Source organism: Chrysemys picta, chromosome 13 (assembly GCF_011386835.1).
Source record: "Chrysemys picta bellii isolate R12L10 chromosome 13, ASM1138683v2, whole genome shotgun sequence".
Taxonomy (NCBI): domain Eukaryota; kingdom Metazoa; phylum Chordata; order Testudines; family Emydidae; genus Chrysemys; species Chrysemys picta.
The window spans coordinates 6943705-6963098 of record NC_088803.1 but is presented as its reverse complement, the minus strand read 5'-3'; the positions used below and the strand labels follow the sequence as shown (position 1 = coordinate 6963098).

Sequence of the window (19394 nt, the reverse complement as noted above, 5' to 3'; positions counted from 1 at the left end):
AGAAATCTGTTACACATCATTCATGACAATATACATACCTTCTGTGAATCTGATGAGAAGCTTTGTGCTTCCTCAAAAACAAGTATAACAAAAGCTGGACTCTCTGATGTGACCTCTTCATGCAGTCTTTCACAGAGTACGATACAGGATCTAGAGTCTATCACCATCATCTTCATGGACCTCAGTAAAGAGACCTGAGAGTTCTACACAGGACCCCCAGTTCCATTCTCCTACTTGGCACTGCTGGCTTTTAACTGATCCCAAAAGTGACTGCCTCCTCTTATTCATTACATGAGAGAGCCACAACTCCCTGGAAACTTCTGCTAATGGGAATTTTCAACTGCCTCAAAGACAGAGTTAATACTGCATTTATTTTTAGAACTTACAAACAAGTGTAACAAGTGAACTCCTAACCTAAGTGAGAAAGTTGCGGAGATAAGACAACTTCTAGCTTCAAAGAAGGTGTTTCTCTTTACCAGTTGTAAGGAACATGGGAATTGCCACTTTAGAGGAGGTCAGTCATCCACCTTACCCGCTCTTCTATCTCTAAACTGGCTAGTACCAACTGCTTTAGAAGAAGGTTCATAGTTTCACAGCAGAGACATTGAATCATCTTTTCTGACCTCCTGTACATAGCAGGACATTACTTTTAACCCAGTTAACTCTGTATTTAGTCCAATAATGTGTGATTGGTTAAAGCAACTTTCAGAAAAGCATCTGGATTTGATCTTAAGATATCAAGAGATGGAGAATTCACCACTTCCCATGGTAGCTTGTTCCAGTGGTTAATCATCTTCTCTGGAAGGGTGACTCCCTGGCTGGCGTGCCTCCTCATGTTTGGGCATGGCCTAGCAGGGTCTTCTTCTTCAGCACCCCGTGCCAACTGTCACTTTGGCCACTCTTCTGTGGTCTAGTTCTCGTGACTTGGCCCTCCAGCTAAATCACATATAATCTCACCCCTTCTGAGATAAACTCAGTTCAGCTCAACAGTAGTTCAGCAGCTGCACACCAGATCTTCAGCCTGACTTCAGATTTCATTGGCCTTCCAGCTCATCTCTGCGGGTCTTCGTGCCACCATCCTCGGCAGACTGGTAGGGGAACCCCGGCCTGCCCTCTACTCTGGGTTCCAGCCCAGGGACCCTGTCGTAAGCAGCTCAGCTCTGTCTATTCACTCCCATTGCCTCCCCCTGGGCTACTTTCTAACTCAGCCTGTCCCTAGGCCTTTCTCAAAGCCCCTTCTTGGGCCCACTCCTCCACAGTCCCAGAAGGAAAGAAGATTTGTTATGGTGAACAAAGCTAATGTAGAGGTCCTACACCAGGGTTATCTGCCCCTAAGAGGCTCTTTGTATTTATCAGTCTCAGGACATCCTCTGGCCCCAGACTAGCCTTCCTCCATGCAATCTATAGTTTTTTTCTGACCTCAGCCAGCCCTTCCTTCAAGTTGCTAGCACAGGAGAACCATCCCTTCTCCTGATCATCCCCTACTGTATTGGGCTTTTCCTCTATTAATTCCTCACTCAAGGTTTGACCTCTTTCGTAGGTGTAATAGGGTAGGGCTGACTGAGCTCCCAGGTCCTCATTAACTTCTTTCCGGCCAGTGTGGAGTCAGTGTCCCCCTTCAAGCCCTCAAGGTTAAACACTTGTGCCCAATTTTTCTAATTTACATTTGTCTGGCTTCTGTTTCCAGCCACTGGTTCCTGTCCTGCTAAATTAAGAGTGCCCTTTAGTACCAGGTCCTTTCTCCGCATGAAGGAAGGTCTACGCTGTAATCAAGTCACTTCTCAGTCATCTTTTTGATAAGACTGAGAGGTAGAACCCCAGGACCCCATAGAAAGTCTCCAAGTATCCAAATCAGTTAGCTGTTGGCTTAATATGGGATGATACTGCTGGTAAATCTGAAGCAATAAATAATTTATCACTAAAAGCAGTGACATCCTGGGGGTAAAAACCTGATTTTCTTGTTTACCCAAATTTCCCATTGATCATTACTGGTAAGGGACTAACTACTATAGCTTGGTATGCAATGTTCACCCAAAGTCTTTCTCACATAATGGGCTAAGCGGAGAAGCTGAAGACCTCTAGGTTGGATTCTCATTTCTTCTCTTGAGTGGTCTTGATAATAACTTGCACATCATCCCATTAGCGGGATAAATATGTTAAAATATAATGATTGGAGCTGGCCAAAAATTACCCTATGGAACAATTTTCCATTGAAAGATGCTGCTTTGACAGAATGAGAAGATTTCATGAGAATGTGTTGATTAAATTGAAACTTTCAATGGAGACCAGGCAGGCTCCTGGTTGACTTCAACTTGACAGTATCAATTCTGACAGAATCAATTCTGATGCACTTAGAAGAGAGGAAAGTGATCAGGAACAGTCAGCATGGATTCCCCAAGAGCTAGTCATGCCTGACTAATCCAATTGCCTTCTATGATGAGCTAACTGGCTCTGTGGATGAGGGGAAAGCAGTGAACGTGTTATTTCTTAATTTTAGCAAAGCTTTCGATACGGTCTCCCACAGTATTCTTGCCAGCAAGTTAAAGAAGTATGGGCTGGATGAATGGATTATAAGGTGGATAGAAAGCTGGCTAGATTGTTGGGCTTAATGGGTAGTGATCAATGGCTCCATGTCTAGTTGGCAGCCGGTATCAAGCGGAGTGCCCCAAGGGTTGGTCCTGGGGCCGGTTTTGTTGGATATATTCATTAATGATCTGGAGGATGGCATGGATTGCACCCTCAGCAAGTTTGCAGATGACACTAAACCGGAAGGAGTGGGAGATACACTGGAGGGTAAGGATAGAATACAGAGGAACCTAGAAAAATTAGAGGATTGGGACAAAAGAAATCTGATGAGGTTCAACAAGGACAAGTGCAGAGTCCTGCCCTTAGAACGGAAGAATCCCATGCACTGCTACAGACTAGGGATCGAGTGGCTAGGCAGCAGTTCTGCAAAAAAGGACATAGGGGTTACAGTGGATGAGAAGCTGGATATGAGTCAACAGTATGTCCTTGTTGCCAAGAAGGCTAACGACATTTTGGGCTGTATAAGTAGGGGCATTGCCAGTAGATCAAGGGACGTGATCATTCCCCTCTAGTCAGCATTGGTGAGGCCTCATCTGGAGTACTCTGTCCAGTTTTAGGCCCCACACTACAAGAAGGATGTGGAAAAATTGGAAAGAGTCCAGCAGAGGGCAACAAAAATGATTAGGGGGCTGGAGCACATGACTTATGAGGAGAGGCTGAGGGAACTGGGATTGTTTAGTCTGCAGAAGAGAAGAATGAGGGGGGATTTGATAGCTGCTTTCAACTACCTGAAAGGGGGTTCCAAAGAGGATGAATCTAGACTGTTCTCAGTGGTACCAGATGACAGGACAAGGAGTAATGGTCTGAAGTTGCAGTGGGGGAGGTTTAGGTTGGATATTAGGTAAAACTTTTTCACTAGGAGAGTGGTGAAGCACTGGAATGGGTTACCTAGGGAGATGGTGGAATCTCCTTCCTTAGAGGTTTTTAAGGTCAGGCTTGACGAAGCCCTGGCTGGGATGATTTAGTTGGGGATTGGTCCTGCTTTGAGCAGGGGGTTGGACTAGATACCTCCTGAGGTCCCTTCCAACCCTGATATTCTATGATTCTATGGTTCTGTGGTTCTGTGAGTTGGCTGATTCCTCAGCTGCCTGGCTGTCCAGATGCCCATGCTGCCTGCCCATCTCCAAGGCTCCCAGCTGCCCAGCAGGAAATGTCAGTTTTGATGAAATCACATTTTTCAAGGGAAGAATCTCTCATGTGAAAAATCCAGGCAGCCCTTGAAAGAATTTAAGGGGAAAAGTAAAGGCAGATTTACTCTTGCAACCTTAACTCTGCTCCTCTGGGAATGCCAGTCTTCAGTCTCCACCCTTGATCAAACAAACCCTTCTCAGGTCTATATCAATATCCATAAATTATGTAGCTAGGATAGGAAAGGGTTGTTTGGAGCGCTCCTGGTGGCTTGGGATAGCTCTGCAGTGCCCGACTTCCATTTGGCTTATGGGTCCCTTGTTGGGGTCTGGCTTATTAACATACATTTCAAAATAAACACAAAAGAATCATCCAGACCAGTCCCAAGCCGGACACAGCCCCTCCTCAGTGAGGTCTCCCTGTCTGTCTATCTTCGAGTTTCCAAGTTGGGAGCAGCTTTTCATCCCTTCCCAGGATCTGCTTCTGCTCTCCCCTTGGACAAAAGTCTGTCTCCTGTAGGAGCCCACTGAGCCCTGCAGCCTCTGCCACAGCTTCCTCCCCTATTTCCTGTTTCCCTCTGGCTCTCTAGAAAGAGCAGCTGTCCTCTATCAGGCCCCACTGAGAGGCTGGTGATAAGGTACAGATGGGTTGGGCCTATTCTCTCTTCAACGCCCAACTCACCTGCTGAGTGGTTGAGTGAAGAAAAGAAGGTTGAGTTGAGTATTATTATATTGGTTGTCAGACAAGGAAACCTTGTTCTCAGGAATATTCTCCCAGAAACATATGTTGTGATGTCATTTCTATACATTCTCAGTTTACCTGATTTGTGTTTGAAGGCCTGAGTATTTACAGCTGGGAGGACTAACAATTCTTTAAGTTAATATCTCTTAGTGGGTATTTCTTACCCCAGAATCATTCTTCCATGTTGATTCCCCAACAGAAAACATCTGCTATAACAATCATCACGTATTAGTTTCCCAAGGCTATATATGCTTATGTTAGCATTTATATATATGGCACCCAAGATTTATTAAATACAGCATAATGAATAAATTCCTAAATAGGGTTACTTATCAGGCAAGGACAAGTGTTACGAACAGGTGCTAACTAATGTAACTTTTTAAAAAGTTATCAATATAAAGCTGATTGGGAAAAACAAAATATTTCACGAATCTACAGAACAATTTCAAGAACATTTTCATTTCAAAGGTTTTGAAACTTACTCCCCAAAAAAAATTTTTTACAAAAGATTTTTTTTTTACTACTTCTGTCCCCATTTTCTCTATTTTTACATTCTTCTCTTTTTCTAAGCAAAAATGAAGGCGGGGAGGAGAAAAAGTGGAAGAAAAGCAAAACCCAAAGAGTAAATTAATTCAATTTTCAACTTTTTATTTTTATCCTCACAAAACTCTGGAAAATGTCTGATAAAATTTTCACTTTATTTCACTTTATTTATTTCAATAAAAAGCAACTTTTTTCATCATAACAAAGATTGCGCATCTCTGTTTACAAACACACTTTTACATCAGAATTGAGAGGAATGACAGCCAAAGAGAATTGAAGTTTAACATGTGAAGATAGAAATAGTAAAACATTGTATATAGGAATTAACTCCAATTATCTTTGAAAATAAACCTTCCGTTCACTAAGAAAGTTAATGATCCAAAATTGGTATGCTGGATATTAAGACTTATTTGAGGAGAAAATAATGGGGGAATGGACTATTGTACACATCACTCCCTTTCTGGGCCCTTAATGAAAGAAAGAATGTTGTGAGGAAAGTACAGAAAGAAGAAAAAGAAGAACAGATGGAGGATTCCGGATTGAGCTTCACAATCATGGCTACCACGCCTACTGTCTCCTAGGACCCCAGGCCTTCGTCATCCTGACCCTGGGCAACAGAGAAGGGCCCAGAGGACATCGCCACCCCTACCGGCTCCAGCTGAATCCCAGCCACCACCTGGGATCACAGTTATTTCCATCTTTGATACCATGGAAGGGACTGACAAACTAGGAGGCTTTTGCTTCTAAGACGGGACAGTAACAGCAACAGCAACAATGAGAGCTCCTGCCCAACTTCTTCTCTTTTCCTCAAAAGCATTGTTATTACCATCCCTGAACTTGTCTTCACTACCGGGGTAATTTGACTTAAGTTACTCTACTCCAGCTACATGAATAACATAGGTCGACTTACCCTGGTTTCTTAACTGCGCTACATCAACAGGAAATGCTCTCTGGTTGACTTCCCTTACTCTTCTCAGAGAGGTGGAGGACTGGGGTAGGTCTGCACTAGATCCACTAAATCAATCCCTGTGTCGATCTCCCCATAGTGAAAACAAGCCGTCTGATACCTCTAAGAGACTGCCAAATAACTAGGGGGGGGGGTTCCTTTTAAAAACTGCCTCCAGCTAAAGGGAAAGGAACAAGGGGTGTGGATAAAATGAAAGCCTGACTTAATACTTTACATTTCAAATACTGTGAGTGGTTTCCTTTCCTGTCTGGATATTTAATAAAAGGTTAACCGGATTTTTAGTGGTGTGTTTGCCATAGTGAGAAGCAGGCTGTGGTCTCTGGACACCAAGCTCTGGAACTTGTTTAAAACTGTTTAGTGTTGGACAGTGACTGGGTTATGTTAACACCTTCAGCCCATTTTTTCCCATCTAAATGAATAAATTAGGCACTTATCCAAGGGGCAAGGCCCCTAACATGTCATTACTAATACAATACAATCCCAGCACCATTCAAATAATCCTTTCAGTAGGAAAACAGCCATGCACAAAGCTACAGAGGCTCCTTCCCATGTCTTGGTCATTGTGGAAAGCAAACCTTCAGCTTGCTCAGGAAATAGAAATATCAAAGAGCTGACACATTGGCTTCCCAACCACAAGACCAAATATTGACACCCCATGTAACAATCATTTCCCTCTCCTCCCCCAAAAGAATAAAAGAACGAAACCAAATTGACCAACTGATCAATAAAACAATACAAAAGACAGATAAGGAAGGTGTGAGAACGTGGCCCTTATCCAGCTGTCCAGTCACCTGTCTCTTGCAAGAGGGCCCAATCAATGGGAGCCACGTACTTCCAAGGCAACTTCATCTGGGTAGAGTCTCATCAGTGTTTCTAGCTCTGGGGCTCTAGGGAACACTCTGATCCCCTTCCATTGACTGTGGGAGGCCATTGTCCAGCTGCCTTAGAGTTCAAAACCAGTGTCTGAGTTCTCCCAAGCCCCCAGTCACTCACACACTCCACCAGAGCTTCCCCTAGCCTGTGTCCCTTTTGGCTTCTAGCTAAACCTCTTTAAGAAGAACAGGGCAGGAAGGCAAGGAACATGGGTGTAGCAAAGGGAAACTTTATGCCGTAAGCCCTTGACTGACACAGATCTGTAAAACAAGACAGTTCTGAGACAACCCCTCCCCTGGACTGATCTGTGAGTCCGGGTTCATCTGTGTTTCAAACTTGGCAGAGTCCCACAGCCATCTTGCTTCTGAAAGTCTTTATTACACGTGGCCATGGATGGCCCCATGCAACCACAACAGGGGCATTGCACTGTTAAGTAGGCCCCAGTCTCTTGGCCATGGGTTCAAACTGTGAAGTTCCATCTCCAACTTCCATGCCTGTGGGCTCCCTGTATAGAAAAATCATTTTCTCTTGGGGCTGGCAAGTAGCAGAGACACAATAAAAATCGATGGCCCCAGACTCTAGTCTTGATGGACTCTCAGTGACGATCCTTCAATGATGTGCCAAAGACCTCTCCCAGGCAGGGCAGCTGACTGGAATGCAGCACTATAGGCTGCCATTGAGCCAGGTCTGACTTGTCCTGTTACCGTGACAATATTTCCACATATACTACAACAAAGTTCACAACATGACACCATCACACCACACTCTGTCACACAAGCAAACAATTCACCAAAAGCCATCGTATCCAAAGCAGCATTTATACCTGCAAAAGGAAAAGGGTCAGAGACCTCATCGAGTCCATTGGGAACTTGATAATGGCTATTCATTTTAGGTGGAAGGTGCTGAGATGGTGTGATGGTGGGTGGCAATACAGGATAGATAGATAGATTCTGATCTTATTTATATTGTTGTAAATAGATAGTAAGTCCATTGTCCTGACTCTGCATTTTTATCAGTGTAAATGCCCCTTTCTGCATAAGCAGATTTCAAAATATGGTTTCAATAATGTTTTCATTTGATTATATTTAAAAAGAAACACAGAAAGAAATCACGATCAAAGATGAAAGATGGACAGTTCATTTTTGGTGAATAACCTCCTCGCCATGAGTTTCCTCAGGGCAGCTTTGATCTCCTTGTTCCTCATGCTGTAGATGATTGGATTCATCATTGGAGGCATCACAGAATAGAGAACAGGCACCATGAGATCCAGCACTGATGTTGAGCTGGAGGTGGGTTTCAGGTAGGCAAAGATTACAGTGAAGAAGAACAAGGAGACCACAATGAGGTGAGGGAGGCAGGTGGATAGAGCTTTATGCCGGCCCTGCTCAGAGGGGATTCTCAGCACTGTGGTGAAGATCTTAACATACGACACAACTATAAAAACAAAGCAGCTGAAGCCTAAGCATGTACTAAAGAGAATAACCCCAGTTTCACGGCGGTATGTGTCAGAGCAGGCGAGCTTGAGGAGCTGGGGGATTTCACAGAAAAACTGATCCACCATGTTGCCTCCACAGAAGGATAGTGCAAACGTGTTCCCGGTGTGCACTGCAGCATAGACAAAAACACTTATCCAAGCACTGGCTGCCATTTGGACACAAGCTCTCCTGTTCATCACTCTCTCATAGTGCAATGGTTGGCAGATGGCGACGTATCGGTCGTATGCCATGACGGTGAGTATGGAGTACTCGGTTACAGCAAAGAACATAAAGAAAAAGACTTGTGTGACACATCCAGAATAAGAAATTGACTTGGTGTTCATGAGGGAGTTGGCCATGGATTTGGGGACTGGGACAGAAATGAAGCCAATGTCTAGAATGGACAAATTCATCAGGAAGAAGTACATGGGGGTGTGAAGATGGTGGTCGAGGGCTACGGCTGTGATGATGAGAAGATTCCCCACCAGGGCTGCCAGGTAAATTACCAGAAACACCACAAAGTGCAAAATCTGCAGCTCCCGAACGTCAGAGAATCCCAGGAGAAGGAACTCGGTCATGGTGGTTCGGTTGGACATTTCCATCTCCATACATTGTGTCCTGCCTGTGGATGGAAGGACAAGGGCAATGGGCAAGATTAGACTGACAGAGAAAATGATCTAATTATCTCTCCGTAATATCTCATGATGGGCATGTCAAAGGTGCACAGTTCTTGTCACTTCCACAGACTCGAAGTTGAGAGTGCTCCTTACCCCTGTGAGTCAGAGCACTAGTGAGATGCATTGTCACATCGGTGAATACTGGATTATCCCCTTTAAAGCTAAGGGCGATGGATCAGTTTACACGATCTGAGGATCTGACCAATGCAGTATGAAGGCTGGAACAAAGTACAACTACATCCAACATTAATAGCCCATATGGTACCCGATTGTGAGAAACAGAAGGCTCTAAATTTGCGCATGAAATGTAAATACTAACATGGCTAATACTGATAGCAATGCTGAAATAGTGATTCCCACTTTCCGGAGAAGTTTAACATTGACTCACCCAGCCTCCTACGTGGCAGCTTTTCTGTAATGATTCCACCCCAAGACCATGTAAATGGCCAACTACTGATTTACACATCGATTTGTGGCAAGAGAAGTGTAAAAGTATAATTAGGCAGGCTAGAAAAGAATGCGAAAAGCAACTAACAAAAGACACAAAAGTTAAGCAATTTTTCTTAAGTATTTCAGAAGCAGGAAGATTGCCAAAGAATGAGAGGGGTCGCTGGATGGTCAAGGTGCAAAAGGAGCTCTCAGGGAAGACAAGGCCGTTTGAAGGAAGCTAAATGAATTCTTCGCATCACTCTTTACTGTAGAGTATTTGAGGGAGATTCCCACACAAGAGCCATTCTTTTTAGGTGAAAAATCTGAGGAACTGTCCCAGATTGCGGTCTCAGTAGAGGAGGTTTTGAAACAAATTGATAAATTAAACAGTAAAGTCTCCAGGTCCAGATTGTAGTCACTGAAGAGTTCTGAAGGAACTGAAATATGAAATCGCAAAAACTACTAAATGTGATAAATAAACCAACATTTAAATCAGCCTCTGGACCAGATGACTGCAGGGTAGCTAATCTAATGTGATCCAGTTAATATAACGTACTTGGACTTTCAGGAAGCTTTCGACAAAGTCCCACACTAACAGCTCTTCAATGAAGTTAGCAGTCATGGGATAAGAGGGAAGGTCCTCTCATGAATTAGTAACTTGCTAAAAGATAGGGAACAAAGGGTAGGAATAAATATTCAGTATTCACAATGGAGAGAGCTAAATAGCTGTGCTCCACAAGGATCTTCCCTGAGACCTGTGCTGTTCAACATATTCATAAATGGAGTGAACAGTAAGGTGGTAAAATTTGCACAGAATACAAAATTACTCAGGATCGTTACGCCCAAAGCACACTGCGAAGAGCTGCAAAGGGATCTTACAAAACTGGGTGAATGGGCAATCAAATGGCAGATGGAATTCAATATTGATAAATGCATAGTAATGCACACTGGAAAACATAATCCTAACTATACATACAAAATGATGGTGTCTACTTTAGCTATTACTACTCAAGAAAGATCTTGAAGTCATTGTGGTTTGTTCTCTGAAAATATCTGCTCGATGTTCAGTAGCAGTGAAAAAAGCTAACAAGATGTTAGGAACCATTAGAAAAGGGATAGATAATAAAGCTGAAAATATAATGCCAGCATATAAATCCATGGTACGCTCATAGCTTGAATATTGTGTGCAGTTTTGTTTGCCTCATCTAAAAAAAAAAGATATATTGGAATTTGAAAAGATATAGAGAAGAGCAACAAAAATGCTTAGGGGCATGGAACAGCTTCCATATGAGGAGATATAAAGAGACTGGTATTGTTTAACTTAGAAAAGAGATGACTGAGGGGGAATATGATAAATGTCTATAAAATCATGCATATTCTGGAAAGAGTGAATAGGAAAGTGGTATTTACCCCTTCACAGAACAGAAGGACCAGGCATCACCCAATGAAATAAATAGGCACTAGGTTTAAAACAAACAGAAGGAAGAATTTCTTCACATACCAGACAATCAACTTGTTGAACTCATTGCCAGGGGATTTTGTGAGGGCTGAAAGTATAACTGGGTTAAAAAAAGAATGAGACAAGTCCATGAAGGATAGGTCAATCAATGGCTAAGAGCCAAGATGGTCAGGATGCAGCCCCATGCTTTGGGTGTCCCTAAACCTCTGTTTGCCAGAAGCTGGGGATGGGCGACAGGGGATGGACCATTTGATAATTGCCCTGATCTGTTCATTCCCTCTGAAGCTTCAGGCACCAGCCACTGTCACGGACAGGAAACTGGGCTAGATGGACCATTGGTCTGAGCCAGTGCGGCTGTTCTTATGTTCTTATTATTTAAGACACCAAATCCCACTGCATTTCCATCTCTGGGTGATGACGGACTAGTAGCATCCCTCCATTACTGTGCTGTATCCTTTCCCTCTGTGACTTTATGTCTGTACAGGCAGGAGACTTGGGTTCTGTTTTTGTTTATGGCACTGACCTGCTGTGTGACCTTGGGCCAGTCACTTCTCCTCCCTGTACCACTGATTCCCAAAACCCCTTTCTCTGGCTTGTCTTCTAGGACTGGGAGCTGTGGGGTGGATGGCCAGTGTCTTACTATGCGTATGTTCTGAGCACGTCTTGGCAGCATTGCCGCTTAGCTGGCTGCAGTGTGGGACAGAGACTACAGTGGCGATATCCTAGGGCATGGTCAAGATGGAAAGGTTTTGGCTGGGAGCTTTGACTCTGTGTTTTCGCTTCAAGATGTTAGTATGTTTAAAATATATTCTGGCTGTTAACTTCACTTCTCACTCAGATTAACCATCCTGCAACTATCCCTTTGTAACAGAAATAATAGAGGATGGGGCAGAGGGACTTGGGGATGAAATTTTAATATGAATTGAAACTATTAATTTTCCGCATCCTAGCACAAATCTAAGTTTCCAATTAAGGACAATCAGACTTTTTTGGCTTTAATTATCACAAAGGAAAATTGGGTTTTCAATTGAACACATGTTGATGGAAAATCTCTGCTATGCTCCATATGTATTTTGTTTTTCAAGGATAGCAGAGGCTAAAACTCTTCAGTTTTCAACAGCTCTTGCCTAAAATTGCCTTGTTCTCACTTCCCAGAATGACAAAAAATGTTTGGCTTTTCCCAATTTCAATGAAAAGTCTATTTTTGCTGCTAGAAACATTTACAAATAAGTCAGTCTGACTGGTGCCAGATTAAATTGATAGTAAAAGACTTCAAGAGTTCTGACTGTCATGCGTATTTATGTTCTTAAATCTGCCCTGTGTATTAATACACCAACATATTCAGTGAAAAAGCAAACTTACGATGCAGATTTTTGTGGAATTTCTCACAGCTAGCGAAGCATTTGATCCTCCAGGGTTGTGATTATTTTGTCATTATTGATCTGTCTGTCTCTCAGGCCCCCATCACTGTATTAGCCCACAGCCCTTTCCGTGTCCTCCCCTGGAGTTGCTGGGTCTCTCTGCAGTTCCCAGCAGACAGGGATCCACTCCACAGATGGATGCTCCCTGCTCCCCTCCTGGCCGAGAGGTGATGAACTAAATAGGATGAGGGACTGAAAGCCCCTCCTATCTCTAGAGCTGATCCCAGCTTGTGCAGGCTCCAGAGATGGTCACAGCGCAGGATGTCCCTGCTCTGGGGCTAAATGTCTGAATATGGTCTCCAGGGCTGTGAACCCAGCTCTGCTCTCAGCTCTGGAGCAAACCACCCTGACAACGGGCCCTAGCTGAGCCCAATCCCCGAGAGGGGAACAGCACCTGCCCTGGATCTCACACAGTGGTAGCATCCCTGGAAGGACCCTTGGCGAAAAACAAGGCAGGGCTGAGGCACAAAGGGTGCACTGAGAGGTTGGCAGAATAAAAAAATATATTTACTGTAGTATCATGTGACCTGGAATAGCTCGGAGCCCAGCGGCACCAGAAACTCAGTTGTCCTGGAATAGCCTGTTCCTTCATTAACGCCACATCATTGCCACTGCCAGAGCAGAGATGTCGTTCCCTTGCATTGCATCAACAGCTCTTGGGATGCAGCCACCAGAGGAACCCAAATCTCAGCCTGCCCTGGCTGGTTGAATTGGGTTATTAAGAGGAACCCAGAGGCACACACTAAAAACTAAGGACCAGATCCTCAGCTGGTGTGTATTGACAAAGTTCCACTGTCTTCGTAGTAGCTACGGCTATTTTCACCACCTGGGGATCTGGCCCTTTGATTCTAACGGAGCAATGGCTGATGTACTCCAACTGGGAAACTGGCCCATTACACAGTTTTAAATCAATTAAATACAGTTTTAAATTCTTTGCCTGTGAGTTTAAACCGATGAGTCACAAGTACCGGCCCTGTTTATTCATTCTTAGTTCTTTGTCCCATGGGATTAATTACAAGAATGTAACTTTTAAAGGTTATGCTGTGATTAATTCTCACCATGGCAGAACTTTGGAGGAATCCAGTGCTGCTAAGATTTTCTCTATCTGAGCTTCAGTTCGTATTGAGATGAATTATCCAAATTCTCTTGCTTGTTTTCTCAGCAATTACATTATTTCCTTACCTCCTTACCTCAAACAACCCTGAAGGCGCATTAGGCTGCAGGTGCAATGCTGCATGACATTTTAAGATGTTTAGTTCATACTGGTTGCAGGTATGGCAGAGAGGCTCAACAAACATAAACGCCCAGATCCCCAGATGGTGTAAATTGGCATAGTGCTGTGGAGCTGGGCCAATTTACATGAGCTGAACATCTGAAGTGTGAAACTTAGGCTTGGTCTACACTACCCCCCCTAATTCGAACTAAGGTACGCAACTTCAGCTACGTGAATAACGTAGCTGAAGTTCGAAGTACCTTATTTCGAATTAGTTGAAACTTACCTTGGTCCACACTCGGCAGGCAGGCTCCCCCGTCGACTCCGCGGTACTCCTCTCGGCGAGCTGGAGTACCGCAGTCGACGGCGAGCACTTCCGGGTTCGACTTATCGCGTCCAGACTAGACGCGATAAGTCGAACCCAGAAGTTCGATTTCCAGCCGTCGAACTTGCCGGTAAGTGTAGCCAAGGCCTTAGTGTGATGTTTATTCCTCCATCTGAGTTCTCATGGTTTAACACCCAAATCCTGTTTTAATATTCCAAGCTGATGGTTAACATGCAGAAATCTGTGACATGTGTACCCAGCTGGTAAATGAACTGATTAATATAGGGGCACAAGGAGCACCAGTATAATCAAAGTTGCTTGTGACACAGTTTAAAAGTTGACCTTTCGAAGAACACTAATATTGACATGCTTAGGGAAATTCCTTTGAAATTTGATGCTCTTCAGCTGGGTTCAAGTTAGGGTTAGTGACCCAAATTTAGGGTCATTTGAGCTAAGAGTTACAGAGATAAAAGTCCTGGGGGAAAAAGCAATTTCTCCAAAAAGTCATTTGATTGAGGGGGTTGCAGAGAGGAAAAAGGTTTCTAGGGCTGTTTTTGTGCACAAATCATTAATGTGATACGGGTCAGAAAGGTCTCCATCTTCCCAGTTTATTCCCTCAGGCTTCAGGTCCCTCACTGTATTTAAGGAAAGGTTCAGTGTGAACAGTCCGTATGCACCAGCACAGAGAACGGGCCTGGCTTTCCATTCCAGCCATGTTATGTGCTTAACTCTTGTAAGTGCTCTAAAATACAAATGGTCACTCGGATTGTTTTCAAGTTTGGTGTGCCTCATGGTGGGATAGGGCAGCATTAGTGACCCACATCTGGGGTCATTGCACCATTGGGTTCCAAGTTGCAGCTCTTTACCCTAGTTTCCTTTTGCTGCCTTGAACCATGAAACGGAGAGGTCCTGATGAGTGGATGAATCACAGAGATCGCTGAGAATGACAGCTGTGAATTCACCCTTCAGTCAATGGAACTAGGGAGCAGTTAATCACAAGAACCCCCTCAAACGGAGTCCTGGAACTCATGGCAGCCTTTTAAGAGCCCACTGCATGGCCAGGCATTCCTTCTCTATGGCCGCAGAGCCCTGCTCCCGGGGCAGCAGCTTCCTCCTCGGGTACATGACGGGGTGTTTCTCCCCCTTTGCAATGGCCTGCGCTGGCTCCGCACCCAGTCCTGTGTCTGGGGCATCGGTGAACACCATAAAGGGCTTGTCAAAGTCTGGGTTTCCCAACACCGGGCCCTTGACCAGATCCTCCTTCAGCGTGCAGAGAGCCCTCTGGCACTGCCTGGTCCAGACCAGCTTGTCTGGCTTCCCCTTCCTGCATAGCTCAGTGATGGGAGCTGACACAGAGCTAAAGTGGGGCACAAACCTCTGGTTGTGTCCCGCCACCCCAATAAAGGCCTGGGCCTGTTTCTTAGTCTGGGGAGCAGCCAGTCTCTGATCGCCCCCACCTTGGCTGGCTCTGGTTTTAATCATCCATTTCCCACCTTGCGGCCCAGGTACGACACCTCTGCCATCCCCACCTTGCACGTCCCAACTTTTGCAGTCAGCCCTGCATCCTGGAGGTGACTCAGACCCGTCTTCACCTGGGACACATGGTCCTCCCAGGTCTGGCTAATGACACCAATATAATCCATGTATGGTAGGGTAAAATTCTCCATCCACCTCAGTAACTGATTCACCTGGTGCTCGCAGGTGACTGGTGCCTCCTTGAGGCTGACAGGTAGGACCAGGGACTTGTACAGCCCCAAAGGGGTGACAAAAGCAGGTTTCAACCTGGCATCTGGATCCAAAGGCACCTCCCAGTAGCCTTTGGTGAGATCCCTGGTCATGAGGTACTGAGTCTCCCGCCCACAACTTATCTAGGATCTCATCAGGCCTAGGTATGGGCAGGCACCAGATATGGTGATGGCATTGAGCTTCCGATAGGCCACAGAGAATCGGATAGACCCGTCTTTCCTGGGGACCAGCACCATGGGAGAGGCCCCCATGCCCATGAAGACCCATGAGCTCAGCGAGCTTTCCCCGGAAAGTCAGCACATGCTCCACCACTGATTCTCCACCGGGGGAGGCCTTCCCCGCCCACCAGTCCCTCACCAAGCCCAGGGCCACCTTCTGAACAGGCTCCTCTAGGACAGGCCGGTGTCCCAAGGCTGCTTTCCCCTTGTCCCAGGCCATTTGCCCCTCTGGACAAGGCAGCCCTGGCTGGCAGCTGTCCCACCCTGGCTGTGGTTCCCCACACTCAGCTGGGGTCTCCGACCCCCCTGGGCTCAGCTTTGCCCCTTCTAGCCCAGTGAGGGCAGGCAGCGAGCCCGTGGCTTTGCTCACAGCACCAGAACCAGCGTAAGCCACCTCCCTCGTGTGTGGGGGTGGGGAGGGGGCATCTCTCTGTCCCACTCAGCTCAAGGGCTCTGGTTACAGACAGGCAGGTGTCCTGAGCCCAGCGGCTCCTCCTGCCAGCCAGCCAGATCATTTGCATTTTCACTGACTGCTTCAGTCTCAGCCAATTGGTTCCCTCGATTCAAATTCAAATCCTCGGCCCTTACAGGAGCAGGGCCTGTATCCTGTCCCAAAGAGACACAGTCATCCCCGAACAGGACTTCACAGCCGAAAGCTTGGAGAACCCCAACTACCAGCCAGCCCATCCCCTCCTGTGTCATAGGCAGGGCGAGGGGCTTCATCCCTGGGACCTTCACCCAGGTCACACAGCCCCTTAGCATCTCATGAGGCTGCACCACACGGGGCCTGACAACAGTTCTCTCTGTCCCTGGATCTCGCCATCCCAGGAATGTCTCCCCAAAGACCACCACCTTCCATTCCCACTGGGGGTCTGAGGGTCCTCAGCCCAGGAGACTCCAGACAGACATATATGCTGAGGCTGGGACTTAGAGCCAGTCGGCCACCCCACCCATCTGGTTTAACAGCTCTATGGCCTTGGGACCCAGGAAGGGGGCTAGATGCTGGAGCCTTTCCGCAGGGCCAGCCTGGTTCCAATTGCCAGCCTTCCGAAAGGCCGAGAGACAGGCATCTATAGCTCCCCCTTTCTTAACCTGGGGCAGCAATTTAGTGTCGAGGTTCCCTGCTGAATTGGCACCCAGGGGTCCATCCCCACTCACCCCTCGGCGGGTCCTTCTGCCTCTCAACTCGGCCATCGCCAGTTCATGCTACCTCTGTCTCTCCTGCTGTTCTGCTTCATGCCTTCCCTGCCTCTCATGGTCCTCTGACTCCTTCAGTCGGAGCTCCAATTCCCTCCGTCTCAGATCCACCAACGGGGAATCCGGTGGAGACCCATGGCTGGTCGGGGACACGGGTCTCCAGATTGCCAGGTTGCTCCCGGCCTCTCTCATGCCCCCAGCTGGATCAGGAGATGATGCAGGTCTTGGGGCTGCCTGACTGCTCCCAGCCTCTCTTGCGGCCCAAGGTGGGTCAGAAACCAGTATGGGCCCTGGGGCTGCCTGGCGCCTCCCAGCCTCTCTCTTGCCCCCAGCTGGGTCAGGAACCAGCTCCTTAGAGCGATCCTCCTCTTCCAACTGAGCAATCAGCTGTGCATTAGTGAGCTTTCCAATGCACCGCCCTCTCTCTGCACAGCTCTGCAATGTCCTTCTTAAGGAGGTGGTTATAGGCCATCTCCACGCTGCTCCCAAGTGGTCACAGACTCACAGGCTGTGCTCTCTCTGCTCCCCACAGTCCCTGGGAGGAACCCTTCAGTGTGACAGCCCTTCCTGGGGATCCACTCTTTCTCAGGGTTAATCTGTAGGCTCCTGCGCCTTCTGAAGCCACACCTCTATGAGCCTTCAGCCTGCCTGTCTCTCTTAATAGCCTGCAGCTGGATCTATTTAAGCGGCGTTTCACATTGTATCTGGACCACACGCCCTGCCGTGGCTGCATCAGATAAGAGGGACCAACGTCAAGCCCTGAGGTGGAGTCTGCCATCCAGGATTATGAGATGGGGGTGGTCCATATTAAGGGGAATGCAAATGTTATAGCTGATGCTTGTCCCGGAGAAGGAGGCCTGAACTTCCCGAGGTCACTGGCTAAAGTGACCCCGCTCAGTTCGGGGGAGAGAAGTGATGAAATGGGGATTTTCCCTTGTTATGTTGTCTGTGAGTCTTACTGAATCATGGAATCCCAGGGTTGGAAGGGACCCCAGGAGATCATCTAGTCCAACCCCCTGCTCAAAGCAGGACCAATTCCCAACTAAATCAGTAAATTAATGCTGGGTGTGACTTTTGCTGAGGCTGCTCCAGCTGCCTGCATGGATGCTATGGCCGCAGCTTCATAACCTGAAATACAGGAGGAGGGTGGGACCAGGTGACTCTGGCCTGGGAAGGCCTTTTTTTTTATCGGCTGGCTGAGAGTCGCGTCTGACTGCGGAGTCGGGGGGCAGGGCCCTCTGGCCCCCCCAGGACCCCGCCGAGGCAGACTCGCTGCGGGAAGCGCACGGTGGGGCAGGGGAAGCTGAATGCTCTGAGGTCAGACCCAGGAAGGTGGAAGCTGTGGAAGCTTCTTGCCCCGGAGACAGTCTGATCACAGAGAGGAGACTCCCCAGAGTCCTGCCTGGCTTCGTAGGGAGCAGTTCCAGAGTATTGCCCTGGTGACTCTGTGACAGCCCTTCCCCCCCCACACCCTGCCCCTGTAATCCCTATGCAGCCCCCTCCCCTACACACCCTGATCTCAGTGACCCCTGTGAATCCCCCTCCCCTCCACACCCTGCTCTCAGTGACCCCTGTGCATCCCCCTTCCCCATTGCATCCTGCCCCCAGTGACACCTGTGTGGCCCCCTCCCCACCATAGAGTAACCTCAATGTCCCCTCTGCAACCCCCGCCCCTTCACACCCTGCCCCCAGTACCCCCTGTGCATCTCCCTCCTCTTGACGTCCTACCTTAATGACCCCTTTTCAGCCCCCTCCCCTTCACATCCTGACATCAGTGACCCCTGTGCAGCCCCCTCCTCTTCACACACTGCCCCCAGTGACCTCTGTGCAGCCCCATCCCCTCCACACCCTGCCCTCAGTGGCCTTTCTGCACCCGACCCCTTCTCTCTCTGCCCCCCATGCACCTCCACTGAATACCCGCACTTTTTCAGATATTACTGCCAGAAATAGTATTTAGCTGTTCTTTCAGTGCAGAGTTGGTCAGGAGGTCTAAAAGGAGTTCAGACAGTTTTAACTAATTTTTGGATTAGAAAATCCAAGTGTGATACTCATTTCCCAGAGCTTTGTTCAGGAAGAAGTGCTAATTTTTACTTAAATATTTTTCAGTGCACAACAGTCTCTTCAGGAATTAAACTTTAAAGACATAGAAACTGATGAGAAAGAATCCCTACATTTTTTTTGAAAATTTACAAAAATATTTGTGTAAAGAACTGTGTTTTTTCTCTTATAGTATAATTTCAAAATCTTCCCCCCACTTTATATAAATTTCACTTTCTTTCTTTCTTAGAAAAGAAAGGAGTAAATGTGGAAAAATCAAAATTTGTATATTTTGAATGAAAAGGATAATTTTAAGAAAATCCATCAAACATATTTCCTATTCTACTCCCATTCTATAT

General features: G+C 46.6%; 1 protein-coding gene across 1 annotated transcript; it reads right to left on the bottom strand.

The window, feature by feature from the left end:
• Window positions 1-7952: 7952 nt before the first annotated feature.
• LOC101953227 (olfactory receptor 14A16-like) lies at window positions 7953-8915 on the bottom strand. Its single transcript, XM_005315272.4, has one exon. The coding sequence runs from the start codon at window positions 8913-8915 to the stop codon at window positions 7953-7955; it is 963 nt and encodes a 320-aa protein (XP_005315329.3).
• Between the last annotated feature and the right edge of the window lie 10479 nt (window positions 8916-19394).